The sequence below is a fragment of the Tyto alba genome, unplaced genomic scaffold, assembly GCF_018691265.1.
Source record: "Tyto alba isolate M040663 unplaced genomic scaffold, T.alba_DEE_v4.0 Super-Scaffold_21, whole genome shotgun sequence".
Taxonomy (NCBI): Eukaryota; Metazoa; Chordata; class Aves; order Strigiformes; family Tytonidae; genus Tyto; species Tyto alba.
Genome location: NW_024881295.1, coordinates 18,340,602 through 18,354,382, shown reverse-complemented (window position 1 = coordinate 18,354,382; position 13,781 = coordinate 18,340,602). Strand labels below are relative to the sequence as shown.

General features: G+C 41.9%; 1 protein-coding gene across 4 annotated transcripts in view; it reads left to right on the top strand.

Moving 5' to 3' along the window:
* The window catches only part of DENND5B (DENN domain containing 5B), a 117,821-nt gene that overhangs the window by 70,090 nt on the left and 33,950 nt on the right, over positions 1-13,781 (top strand). For all 4 annotated transcript variants that reach the window (XM_042795310.1, XM_042795308.1, XM_042795309.1 and 1 more), the window contains 4 exons: positions 2,345-2,532; positions 5,923-6,459; positions 7,832-8,063; positions 10,185-10,335. In XM_042795310.1, the coding sequence (XP_042651244.1) occupies positions 2,345-2,532; positions 5,923-6,459; positions 7,832-8,063; positions 10,185-10,335 (1,108 nt within the window). The remainder of the gene's footprint in view (positions 1-2,344; positions 2,533-5,922; positions 6,460-7,831; positions 8,064-10,184; positions 10,336-13,781) is intronic.

Below are 13,781 nucleotides of genomic sequence, written 5' to 3'. Positions count from 1 at the left end.
CTATTTTTTTATAAAACCAGCTTTCCTCATAGTAAATTGATTACAAAACTTGTGCTAGTAACCATGTTAAATATTATCAATAGCATCAAGGAGAAGTGAGCATGCATTTCCAGAGTTGAATGCCCTTATCCAAAAGAAATGTGCAACTTTGCTGTGAAGACCTGTTATTTCACACGGCTATGTAGATCAGAACAGACTTAGAAATAGTCTCATGCATACTAAGACATGCTTCCTTCTGTATTTGATTTTTTTTTTTTTTTTTAACCTTTAAAGCTTTCAGAGGTATGAAATGTTATGAGACACCTAAACTCCACCAGTAGGTATTGCAAGTTGAGTTTGTAAAAGTGCTCTTCAACCAGACAGCCAGTGGACATGTATAATTGTAGCCCATTGTATAGGGAGGGATTAATAAATGGCTGATCTGTAGCCGGGAATGGTTTTGAGGAGTAACCTTGAGACTGACTTGTATGCATGACAATTGTTTTGAAGATTGAGTGACTAGCTATTAGTAAGACAAGATGAAAAATGGTTTTGCCCTGCCAGCTGACCTTCTGTAGATAGAGCATGGTTTTCCACAGAGAGGTGCTAGCAAGAAGGAGAATGGGTTATGCAATTTGTTGTTGTAATTTGCATATTTATTCAAGTGCATCTTCCCGGTGACCTCCTAAGAGCTGAGTAGTGTCAGACGACAGCACTTTTGCTGTTGCTGATGTCTGCCAGGGTACCAGGCTGGCTTGCTCAGGAAACGGGAAAGGCCGGGCTGGGTTCTTATCCAGACAAAAGCAGTCAGTGGGGCTATAGGAAAAGAGCCTTCTTATTCGACTCAAGCCACAGTATTCATACATATTTCATTAATTTCATGGAGCAGGGCAGAGGGGTGAGGAGAGATGAGCAACAACCCAAGTGTTCCCAAGGATCTGAGTCTGGCCTTGGTGAGAATGAAAATCTTTTGGTTGCTTAAGCCTAAAGCTTGTGAGACTTGCCTGTCACTGATGAGAACTGGTTTTGGACACAGCCCTAGAGGAGACATCCCTTCTGCCACTCTTGCTGGTTACTGATGACATAACCCTGCACTGAAATTGCGGGGAACAACTCCTTTTGCAAATAGTGAAGAGCAGCTTTCACAAGCAGTGGAGGCCAAGGATGGGAATCAGAACTGACTCCCCCTCTTGTCTGTGCCATGCACCTCATGAAAACTCAGTCACTTACAAACTTGCACTTTGGTTTTCCTGTGTTTAGCTACTACCATAAAATGAGATGTGCTGCTTCTTTATCATAAGTTAAGGTTCCTAAGGAATTGGGGTTTAAGTACTTCCATGTTCTTGGAAATTTGGGGGGAGTTGTTATTAATGCAGAAGCTGCTGTAATATGAAGTAGAAGCAACCATCTGGTTTCAAATTCACCAGCATCTTACAAGACCCAGGCATCTTTTCCCATTTCCTAATGGATTGTCTGGAGTTTGAGATTTGCTGTAAAGGTGACCATCTCTTCAATACCAACATGTTGTTTGTTTGTTTATTTTAAAAACCTCTGTGTTCTCAAATTTAGATTCTCTCATTTGAATGAATAAATAGGTGGTTGTATTGCATCATGCCAGCTGGATATTTGAGAAATAATTTGCTCTTATACAAATTCTGAAATATGCTTGCAACTCAGCTGTACTGAATTAAATTTTAATTTAAAAAATAATGCACTGTGTGTTTACTTGAACCAAAACGTTGCAAAGCAATGAGCTAGTGGATTAAATACAAATTTGGGAAAATAATGCAATATAAATATGCTAGCTATACAGAATATTTTTGAGAACTAAATGTCTATTGGGCTTCTGTTTGGATTTTATTTAAAAGTAGTGTTTTTAAATACTTTGGGACTGTAAACTTCTGCTGGTATGTGGCCAAGGCAAGTCTTCTGGAAAGTACACTCAGCCTTAGAAGTAGTAGCAAGTGGAGCAGAAGCAGCAAGAAAAAAACACAGTGTTTCCTTGAAGTTCCCTTCTTTGTCTTCCTTTCCCCTTAAAAATACATGCTTTTTATAGAATTAAAGTATTATTATCCTGTACTATATAGAGAACTTTTGGTATCCTTTTAATAAATGAATTTAATGATGGAATAGATCTAGATAAGGTATGAATATTTATGCTCAGGATTTTCTTCCTGGGGGTAATAAATTTTGTCAAATTAAAAAATGTTTAAGGTTTTAAAGTAATGTCTTATTTTCCAAATTACATCTTGACATATAAACATGGTTTCTGTTTTGTTTTGTCACTGACGTCCTTGACAACCAGATTTCAAAAGCAAAACACAGAAAGTTAATTCAATCTCTCTGTCTCTCTCTCCCTGCCTAGATTATCAGCGTCTGATGACGGTGGCGGAGGGGATCACGACGCTGCTGTTCCCATTTCAGTGGCAGCATGTGTACGTCCCCATCCTTCCTGCATCTCTCCTGCATTTTCTGGATGCTCCCGTTCCCTACCTGATGGGGCTGCAGTCCAAGGAGGGAACTGATCGCTCCAAGCTGGAGCTGCCTCAGGAGGTCAGTCTCCGTCTTTGGGCTTGCTGTCCTGGAGCCACACTATTAACATTTATGTGAATCCCTGCTGGAAAATGCTGTGCCGGGTGTTAGGAGCCTTCTCTGGCACTGTGAAGACTGTTTGCCAGCAGGAGTGAGACAGTAGGGGAAGTCTCCACAGCCCTTCTTGGTCCATTTCTGAATTTAATGAGTACCTGTAGTTGTATTGACTTCCAAATGCTTCTCCTGCTTCTTGCTGTGACGCTGAAAGTTTCTCTGCTTTCCTTATATCAGATGCTTCACCAGGTTTTGTTACTCTTTGACAGTGTCACGGTCTTATTGACAGAAGGCTAAAGAGCATTTCATTTGGGGATGGACTTTATGAGTCTGGATCTCGGATGTGGTTGCTACATGATATAAACTTGCCCCTGTCCCCCCGCTGCTGCTGAGAAGCACATCCCATCCCACCAGCCTTGTCCCACCCTTGGGTGAGCCCACGTGTTCCTGGTTGGGTCAAGGTCTATTACTAGACTAGTGTTCTGGCCTCAGACGAGCCAGATTTGCACTACTAGCATGCCTGTGAACCACTTAGAGGCATACACACATACATACTTCCAAAATATTGAGTCACCCCAGTGATCGTTTTTTGAAGATCTTCTGTCCTCCCATGCAATGGGAAGTGAAAACTTTGCCTGGTCTACCACTTTTTACACAGATAAAAATAAGGAAAGAAAAGTCGTCCTCCTAATCTAGGTGTTAAAATCACTGGTGGTAGAGTGAAATGGAGATTTTTCTCCTCAAAATTTGACCAAGATGATTAAAACTGGTTTGCATTTTAACCTGGAAACTGATCACTCTCCATACTGCGAAGTCTTTGGCACGTGGCTAGCCTGTCTGCATTTGAGATGACGACTGGACCCACCTCATGAGCATGCCACGCATTTTAACTTCGGTTTCTTCTTAAAACCAGTGGGAACCCTAAGCATGACTGTTTGTATGGCTGTAACATCTCGTGATGGTGACAGCGCTGTGCTCAGCTCCATGCGGGGACCTCTCCCAGGAGCAGAGTCCCTATGGCTTGCAAATAGGTGCTCTTGCTGAGAAGGCGGGTGGGAGCAGCAGCAGAGGAGAACATGCAGAAGGGGGAGCTTCTGTGTGGAAGTGGAGGGATAAGCACAGGATATAATACTTTCTTTAATCGAGTATTAGGTGGAGGGGACTGATTCTTAGCCTTGGTGGCGTGTAACAGAGCAAATCAAGTCTTACCTCATGGGTACAATGACCCAATCGCATGAAATTTGCATTGGCCTGGAAATGAAGCTGGTATCTAGCAATGCTTTTCAGTAAAACCATGCTAATACTGCATAATTACTGCATATTAGTCATATGCTTTTATTTAGCAGATTAAGCTGTCATTTTCCTTAAATTAAAATTTTAATGTGATGGGCTTACGGTATCGCTGGAATAACAAATTAAGTATTGCCAGTGAGGGAAGACTAATAGCGGGGGGGAAGCCGCCTCCTCTCCCCCTCCCCTTAAGATGTTTAACAAACGAGTGAAAAACATCAGCATTTATGAACATCACAGGTCCAGTAACTACTGGAGAGGTAAAGAAAGAAGGGGTATTGAACAGGGAAGATCTTGAATCTTAAATTCCTCTAGACAAAAATAGAAAATCCTTCAACATGCGAGCAGTGATGAAGCGCTGTTTGCTCTAACATTCCTTTATTGTTCAGGCCAGGGGCTAGTTGTTTCAAGCTCTTGTGCTAAATATAAACCATTTGTTTGTTAGAGATAAAAATTCTAACAACTGGACATCATGCTGTTTTAAGATTACTAATCTCTCTGCATTAACTTTAATCATCAGATGTTTTTGAAGAGAGACGTGAGACCAATTCCCCAAGGGTTTTCTGAATCCAGATCTCATTTTTCAAATTTTGTAAATGATATGCAGAGCTGAAATTAAAAAGCCTTTGAAATGAAATATTGATAGATAAGCAGACAGTCCCTGAGCTAAAGAACTGTACCAATGCACACCATAACTCTTTAATAGCTTCATAGTTAAGTAAAGCAAATTTTTTTGTATGAAGAAATGCTTTTCTCTGTACAGTCTAAATTTATTAAGAAAAAGTGAGCTGAAGGGACACTTCTGTTTTACCAAATGAATCCTAATACCCGTTAAAGTATCTATGTGAAAGGTCATTAATGTCAAACCTGTCCCTGAAATATCCACTATATTATAACCATGTTTGCGGTGGAGTGTACTGTCCTGCTGAAAATCAACCTTTTCAGAAAAGGAGGAATAGAAGTCCTTTCTGTTCGTATAATCCGAAGATCATACTACAGTGTTTGATGAGAAGTAAAGAACAGTAAAAGGGCCTTAGTGAAGGCAGAGGAGCTGTGCTAATGGCCCAGTCAGGCTAAGGAAGACCTGCTCCTGCTGCTGCTGTCCTGTGGGTTTCTGCATCTCCCATTTTGCAGATTTATGCCAGGGTAAATCCCATCAGAGCTCAGCACCTTGGGAATCTGACCAGGTTTAAGATTTTATTCAGCACGGTGCACTCAGATACAGAATTTCAGATGTAAGCTGCAGTTCAGAAGATCAATTACTGTTTTTCATTCTGCTGTTATTCCTGAGGGTGCATTTGCAATGTAATTAATTTTTATGTAGGGTTTTTCCATCCCCCCATTGACACTTTCCTAGTAAAGTATCTGCTCTGCTAGATTCATGTCTTCACTTAGCTTTAATCTTATGGGCTGAGATCCATCTCTATTTGTAGCAAAGCTGTCTAAAAGCACTCTGTTTAAATCTCAGGGAGAGGTATTTGGAAGATTAAAGGCCTCCATGGAAACAGGGGGTAGGGGGAAGTGGGGAAATAGGGCTTGACCTCCAGTGGGCAAGCTATACTCAGACGTGATCCCAAAGGATTTGCCTGGGGCCCTCTTTTGTAGTTTTGCTCATAGCATCGTCATCTTTCTCACTGACCATCTCATTCCTTAGTAGCACAGCTACAGAGGCTTCCTTTAGTTGGCTCCTGGTAAAATAAACATGGCCTTGAGATGTGGTAATTCAGAGATGGGCTGAGAAGCGGTGCTGCGCGTCCTGCGTGCTGGTGTGTCCTTGGCTGGTCTGGGAGGGGATATCAGCCTTTGTGGTGGGAAGTTTGGGAGCTGCAAATCCCGGGAGAATAGGAGCGGGCAGGAGGCTTTATTTATTAGTGAAATCATTGCCATCCAGTTGCCCCCTAGCTTTACTGAAATCTGAAATGTCACAGTCTAGATGGCACAGTCTGTCTCCTGCGTACATGTGCTCTTACCCTTTTCTCTGAAAGCACCCTGGGAAAATAGGGCTGCTTAGCAGAGGAGCCAGTTCAGTGCTGAGTGTCCATTTTGAAACTTTTCTTTGTATTTCAGGCGAACTTGTGCTTTGTAGACATCGATAACCATTTCATTGAACTGCCAGAGGAATTCCCCCAGTTCCCCAACAAGCTAGAGTTTATCCAGGAAATCTCCGAGGTTCTCCTGCAGTTTGGGATCCCGCCGGAGGGTAACCTGCACTGCAGCGACAGTGCCACCAAACTCAAGAACCTGGTCCTTAGCGATTTGGTGAACGACAAGAAGAACGGGAACATCCCCGGCAATGCCCTCAACATGTACGAGCTGCTGAAAGGCAACGAGACGATCGCCCGCCTGCAAGCCCTCGCCAAGAGAACGGGCGTGACGATGGAAAAAATGACCATCACAGCTCCCCTCGTGGAGAAGGAGAAGGATGGGAAACTGCCGTGTGAGGAGGTGGAGCTGAGGGACTACAAACTGAACGTGCAGCTTCGCGAGGTTTTCGCCAATCGCTTCACGCAGATGTTCGCTGACTACGAGGCTTTCGTCATTCAGGCTGCCCCTGATATGGAGTCGTGGCTGACAAACAGGGAACAAATGCAAAACTTTGACAAAGTAAAGATAGCCATGTATTCATTTTTCCATCTGAACGTGCTTTGGGAGGGAGGGAGAATAGCTATGCTATGTATATATAGCCTAGGTACCCTTTAATCCACTGTTCTTCCTCTGCCTTTGTCCATTTTGATTACACGGGGCCAGATCACCTGCCAGAGTAAATCAGAGCAGATCCACTGAACTGGTCAGAGCTCTCCTGGCTTGTACAAACCAAGCTGGCAGGCCTCTGCCCAGCTGATGGGGCTTCTCTTCTGGGTTTGGTGGAAGGGTAGCAGCGGAAAGTGACCTTTTTTCTTTCTTTTTTGTTTGCTGAGAGGAGAGGTGCGAACAAAAGACAAAAACCAGATCCAGTCTTTCTTGTTTCCTAATCTCACAGTAGTCCTTTTTGTTAATGGGTAGAAGATTATCACATTGTTATGGCAGAAGAATACTGTTATGACTCCTTTGTAGTGCGTACACAAGAGTGAAAAGGAAGCTGAGATTAGAAATGGGAAAATAAAGAGACTGTAGGCTAGCAAAAGGAGTGAGAAATATTGGGAAGCTTGCACAGTTATTATTTCTGAGTGACTCTGCAAAGTAGACAGCACTTAGCCATTGTTTTTTTTAGATACAGGGCCTTCTCTAAGGAGAATGGTAGAAGGATAAACAGTCAGGAACATACTAAATATTGATCTGAGTCAGTTTTTGATCAAAAAAAAAAAATGCTGCCATGCCTTTTATTGGTCTTGTTTGTATTCAGATGTTGACCAATGCAGCATTCGAATGGAGGGAGTGGTATAGGCAATCTCTGCTAGTACTTCTACACTGAAATGGGCTGTTAAGGTTAGAGTTTTCAAAGCTCAGGTAGACACTTAGGCGCACTCTCAGTTTTAATTACAAATTTATGATTAATTGCCCTGTGTAACTTCACAAAAGACTGTTAGCTGAAGAGCACTGTACACGCCTTGGTATGTATGATGCCTTAATAAGTGATCTGGTCCCGAGCAGGGATGCGCAGACCAGAGGTCCCAAGTGGGCACATGTGGTGGTCTGCCATGGGTTGCACAGGGCTCGTTCCTGTGGGTGACAGCTGCTCAGCTGCTTCGAAAAAACTGGCAGCCACGAGCACCACTTCAGTAACTCCACATTCCCTTTACTCTAGCTGTCACGAAGCTTCCCCAAACGTTACTTCTCACAGTTGTGACTGAAGAGGTGACCCGCAAACCAAACCCCTCTGTAGATGGATTCACCCCTCTCTGACGGGGGTTTTTGTGATGGGGAAGCCTTGTTCAAGACTTCCCGTTGCCTGCTGGATCAGTTCTTTGCTGCAGGACAGCTCATACTGTCGACGCCGAGGAGAAATGTTGCACTAATGAGCTGCTCTGTATTTCAGGCTTCCTTCCTTTCGGACCAACCCGAGCCTTACCTCCCATTCCTTTCACACTTCATCGAAACACAGATGTTTGCAACCTTCATAGACAATAAGATAATCTCCCAGTGGGAAGAGAAGGACCCTTTTCTGCGAGTTTTTGACTCCCGAATTGAGAAAATAAGGCTATACAATGTAAGGGCCCCTGCACTGCGGACATCCAACTATCAGAAATGCAGCACTTTGAAAGAAGCAGGTATGTTTAGATGGGCTAGTAAAATATTCAAAAGTACAATATCAGCCACAAAGAAGTATAGGTCCTCAGTCATCTGAGCCTTGCAGCCAGTGAGAATGCCTTAGAGCTACCTGCAGAGGACTCAGCGGTGTCCTTGTTTTCCTTAGCCAAAAACTTCAGCATGCTTTTAAACAACAAAAACAGTAGGAGCATTTACCTTCCCTTTGAACTCTTCTAGGCTCGTGCCCTTAATAAACACAAACCAAGCTTCAGAGCTGGGCTCACTGTTTCTCATTTCAGGCAGCTCCCGTTCCACTGCCAGGAGAGCTTTCCTTCACCGTGGTGGTGGGACCAGCGCCAGCCACACCAAGGAGCCGAGCCCTGGTGTCTGCTCCACTGGCCTCATCTCCCCCTTCCCATAAAAAGACCTTTTTTTGACTTATGCCATTTGGTTAGAGCAGCGGGGGATGCCGGGGATGTAATCTTGTGTGGCATATTTAGTAGCTCCAGCAATAGATGCTCAGTGTTAATGAACAATATGCTGTGTGCTGAAGACTGATTTTTTTTTTTTTTTTTTTTTTTTTTTCCATTACAGTCACAGGATGCATTTTCAAATTATACTTGAGTTTCTTACTGTGCAAGTATTTATTTCATTTCCAAGTAATACAGGGAAATTATACTCTTAAATTTGTTGGGACACATGTTAATGAAATGGGGCAAACACATTTCTCATGGGGTTTTTTTGTATAATTCCTTCAGAATAGGTTACATGTTAGAACTGTGGCAGAAATAGAAATCCTGCGTCTTCTTAACTTTGTCTATCTAAAACCAATTCTAATTTGCAGGTCGACTGTCTATTCAGCGTCTAGTTTTGGTAGATATTGTGGCACCGGAACCTCATTTTCTGTCTTGTGAAAAGCAGCAAACTGATAGTAATGCCAGCTTTCCTTCATATTTATCATTCACAATTTATATGACCCTAGCACAAATCCAACACCTGTTTGTTTAACCTACTATTTACGGAAGCCTTCAAACCCTCTGACCCCACACTACCCAGTCCTTTTCTCCAAAATAAAACCATGAGGTGATTTTTTTTTTCTTTTTGAGGGGAATAAAAAGCTGCTGAGTTTCTAATGATAATGTATGTAAATCTTTTGACAGTTTCTTTCCTATCACAGTTTCATAAAATAGGAAATGAGTTCTGTGTTATTCTTGACAAATGGAGAATGGATTTAGCTTCCACATTTTGTATATTTATTCACTAGTTGTGATATGCTGAAAAGAACAGGTCTGCCCGATAATGGATGGACTATAGTGTTGAATATTAAAGTTGCTAATTAAATGCCGATTTCCCCCCCATACACCTCCTTTCCCTCCTCCTTCACAGTGCATCTTGACTCAGTGTTCAGAGGGTGACACATTTTATTTTCATTCTGCTCGAGATTTGAGATGAAATCCTCACCTCCTTGAAGAAAATGACTGAACCACATTAGTCTCAGTGGAGCTGAGTTTTCCGGGGAGCCCTCTCTGGTCTTGCCGTAGCCTCCCCTGTTTCCAAGCATCTGTTCATCTTCTTGATGCTGCTCAAGCCTTGCTATGCTGTCATGCCATAATGGCATATCTAATTTCAGGAAGAGGATCGTTATAGGTGCCAGATGTTTGCAAAACTCAGGCATCGCCGCCCCACTTGTCTGCCCAGGGAGATGTGTCTGGGGCAGAGTGAGGTACCCGACCCCGCAGAGGGTTGTATCTGGCTGCAGAGGTCTCCATCCTGCCGAAGGAGCTTTAAAACCAAACACCAAGTTTAAGGGAAAGATTGCATTAAAACCAAACGCCAAGTTTAAGGGAAGGATTGCCAATTCATAACCCATCGCATAGGCTCCCGCAAATAACTGCTTGCTTAATGGCTAACTTGTTTGTGCCAACACTAGTTGTGCTGGGTGAAGAAACTAAAAGCACAATAACAAAATAACAGCGCAGATGTTTCCTCACTTCTGTAAGCGATAGATTTCTGGGTCTAAAGACACTACTTAACTTTTTAGAGCGTTTTCAGGGATCAGAGCATGACCGCTTCTGTTGTTGTAGCGTGTGTCTTCGGGTGGTTTGCTGACAAGGTTGTTCACCTGTGACTGTAACTTGCAGCCCAATCCATCGAGCAGCGGCTGTTGAAGATCGATCACACAGCTATCCACCCGCACTTACTTGATATGAAGATCGGCCAAGGGAAATACGAGCAAGGATTTTTCCCGAAGTTGCAGTCAGATGTCTTGGCAACAGGACCCACCAATAACAAGTAAGCACAGGTTTTATTTTTCTGTATCGGAAAGCAGATGTTTTGTATAAAAGATTCACATCACTGGACAGAAGTCCTAATTTTGGATGGCTTCTGACCAGTCTAATGAAACCTAGCACCTCCTTCCATTTCTCATTTGTATGGGCTGCAATTTTTGAAGTTATAGCCATGGTTTAGGTTATGTTAGAAAGTGTTAGCTGTGGTTTTGGGAAGATTCCTCGGTGCTGTTTTCTGTTGAGTGATAAGTACTGTGTCTTCTCATACATATTTTTAGTTTTATCATTGCCGTAATAAATTTAAAATTTTTTTTTGTTGTTTTTTTTGTACTGAATAGGACAATTTGGAAACCCAAGCCAAAATTCAGATACTGAAAGAAATTTTGGTATTGAAACCTCCACACTATCGTGCAGAATTAAATTAATGCCCACTCTGTTCCTTTCCTTTCTTTAGCTGTTATTGCATGACCCAACTACTTTTATAGCTGTCTTTCAGTTTCCACATTGGAATAGCCTGGAAGAATAACTTGGTGAGGGTGGAAAATATGTGGCTCTGTACCTGGGTTTCTGAGTCTGATAAGTTTCTGTAGTGCACTTTGATACGAAGGTAGGGGTACCTATAGCTGTGGAATTCAGCATGTAATTACATAGTTAATGTACCTACAGAATGATGATAAAATGAGAACCTGGACTACTGATACATTTTACATTTATAACAATTATGTTATAAAGTAAGTGCTGTAAGTTGCGTTACTCTTTCTGTCTGTCTGTCTTTCTGTCTGTCTTTCTGTCTGTCTTTCTGTCTGTCTTTCTGTCTGTCTTTCTGTCTGTCTTTCTGTCTGTCTTTCCTCAAAACCCTCAAATGAGGGGGGTCAAAAATGTGAGGGGGTTTTTCTCCCCCTTCAAAAACGGAAGATTTGTGCACCAGTGCTTACTACTTCATTAAATTATTAGCTCAAGCACTCACTTCTGTGGTAGGTCAAAATGTGGGAGCACAGATAAATCTGAACTCCAAAAGCTACAGCTGTCCAAATCTTAAAACCAGCTCTTGTTTTAGACATGTGCATGCACACATTCTGCCCTGACCTCCTGTATGAGGTGCCCACTCCATTCTATTTATACACCTTTTGTGCACCCCAGTGCTAACTTGTACCTTTTTAATAACCTACTAGGAATAAGACTTGCAAATGATAAAATAAGATACCCTTAAACATTTAATGTTTAAAGAATTGCAATTCTTTAAAAAACACAAAACAAAACCTAAACAAAAATTAAAACAACAACAACAAAAACACAAAAAAAAAAAAAAAAAACAACCAAAAACAACCAAAAGGAGGAATGCATATTTCAAAGTTCCTTTGTTTGCAGTCTTCTTGCAAATGAAGACAAAATTTTACAAGACAAAATGCTCTCTTGAGGAATGGAGGATTTCTTCATCTTGTGGAGTGCTGTGTTTAGCAGTCTGCCTCTTATCCTTATGGTGGATTTCAGTTTTACAGTGTCAGCAACTGTGTGAGTGTGCCCAGCCTGCTCGAAGTTGCTTATATCTTTTGGCTCTATTGCAGAATCTTAGTGAATCTATGAATAAGCATCAAATTAAAAATAGTTTCCCTTATGCCTTTTGAGATGCTTCTGTTAGATTGGTACCTATTCTAAAATGTGACTTTAACTCCTCGAGTGATAATTTTGGTTTAGATAGCTGGTTTTGGTCTTCAAATTGCAGCGTGTTTCGGAATTTGTAAGTACCAAAATCCCATTACTTACTGCAAAGCGGTGTCAAAGTGACAAATGTTTGGAATCCCTCCAGTTGTATATTGCCAAAAAGGTTTGTAATTGGAAAATCTCAAGACCATCTGTTTATATCTTTCTGCTTCCTGGCTTTTTATGTGAGCAGCTGAAAGGACTCTCTTTCTCTCTCATTTAAGACATGTAATTCTGCTGAATTTACACCCACGTATAAAACAGATAGCCTTTTCATGCTCTTTGCAAATACAGCATAACTCTTTTGACCACAAAATCAATTGAAGTATAGCCTTCCATTAATTTGAATTTCCTGGTGTATGCTTCTTAGAGTTATGTTATACTTGTATACAGGACTGGGCCTTTGTGTATGGGGATGGGGGATGAGAACATTTCAGCTACATTCACAGGCAAGGCACTTCAAATGTAGCTATTGTGTGCAAATATGCAAAGGATATTACTATGTAGATGAGAATTATTTTGCAGACTCCAGTTCTACTTCACAAATTTTGTCCTGAATAATCATTCCCATCTTATGGTCAATTGTTGCTGGACAGTAGCAAATAAAACCAATTCAAAACTGTTTTAATGAAAACCTGTCCTCTCTGGCCAGCAATCAGATTTTTATTGCTTCCCTTTCTGGGCAGATAAACTAACAAATGCATAACTAGAGCTCAAAATATTATCTAGCTATTCCCTCCCTGTAACCCGGCAGAGTGCTGAAGACACCTCTGTCAGTTACTGGGCTGCTATATATATATATATATATATATATATATATATATAATCTAAATCAGAAATATGATGCAAAGAACATACACATTCAGTTTTAGATCTAGATTCTATATATGATCTCAGAACACCATGTTGCCTAGACAGGCAGAAATTGGTTTTGGGAGAGGAGGTGTCTGGCTTTTGCTTGCTGGGCATGGAGAGCCAGGCTTGGGGACGGAGGGATGGTTGACAGTCATATTGGATCACTTCCACCTAAACACAGCTGGAAACAAATGCTGATCACATTACCATGTGTAAGTGTTAAAACACCGAAGTCTGCCATAGATGTGAAATCTAATAGTGTTTCATCTGTCAGCCCGGGGCCGCGCGCGGCAGCGTGCTTTGCCCCGCTTCTGGCCCTGTGCTGCCGCCTCCCCGTCCCCCCAGCCTCACCCTGCTTGCTGCTTTCTCTTACCTGCTCGGTCATCTGTACATCAGGAGAGCAACTCCTTTTGCTTTTGCTCCTATTCTGGCCGGCGCACTCGGACTGCATGCGTGTGCTTGGTGTCCTTGGGGCCTGGTCTCACCTCTTCCCCCGTGGTGGTCAGGAAACGTTGGCTTGCTCAGCTAGGAAAGAACTTCACTGAAAATAACTCCAAACTGCACTTTACTGAAAAGAAATTCAAAGTTTAAAAAGCAAATCACCCCTTCCGCCCCTCCAACCAACAACAACAACAAAAAAAAAATAAACAAAGACCCCCACCCACCTCCAGAAAACTGGACAATAGGCTCCCAGGTATAGAGTTTTCCTAATCATCTTTTTGACCAAAACTGCCACAACACAGAAAGACATTAACTTCAGAATATGCTGATCTAAACTTAAGCAAAAGATAATTACGAAAATATTTCTAGGAAGTAAAAGAAATAATATTTTTCTATAAAGAAAAGAGCAATTAATTTAATCTAACCACAATTTAAAAACAAAGACGACAACAA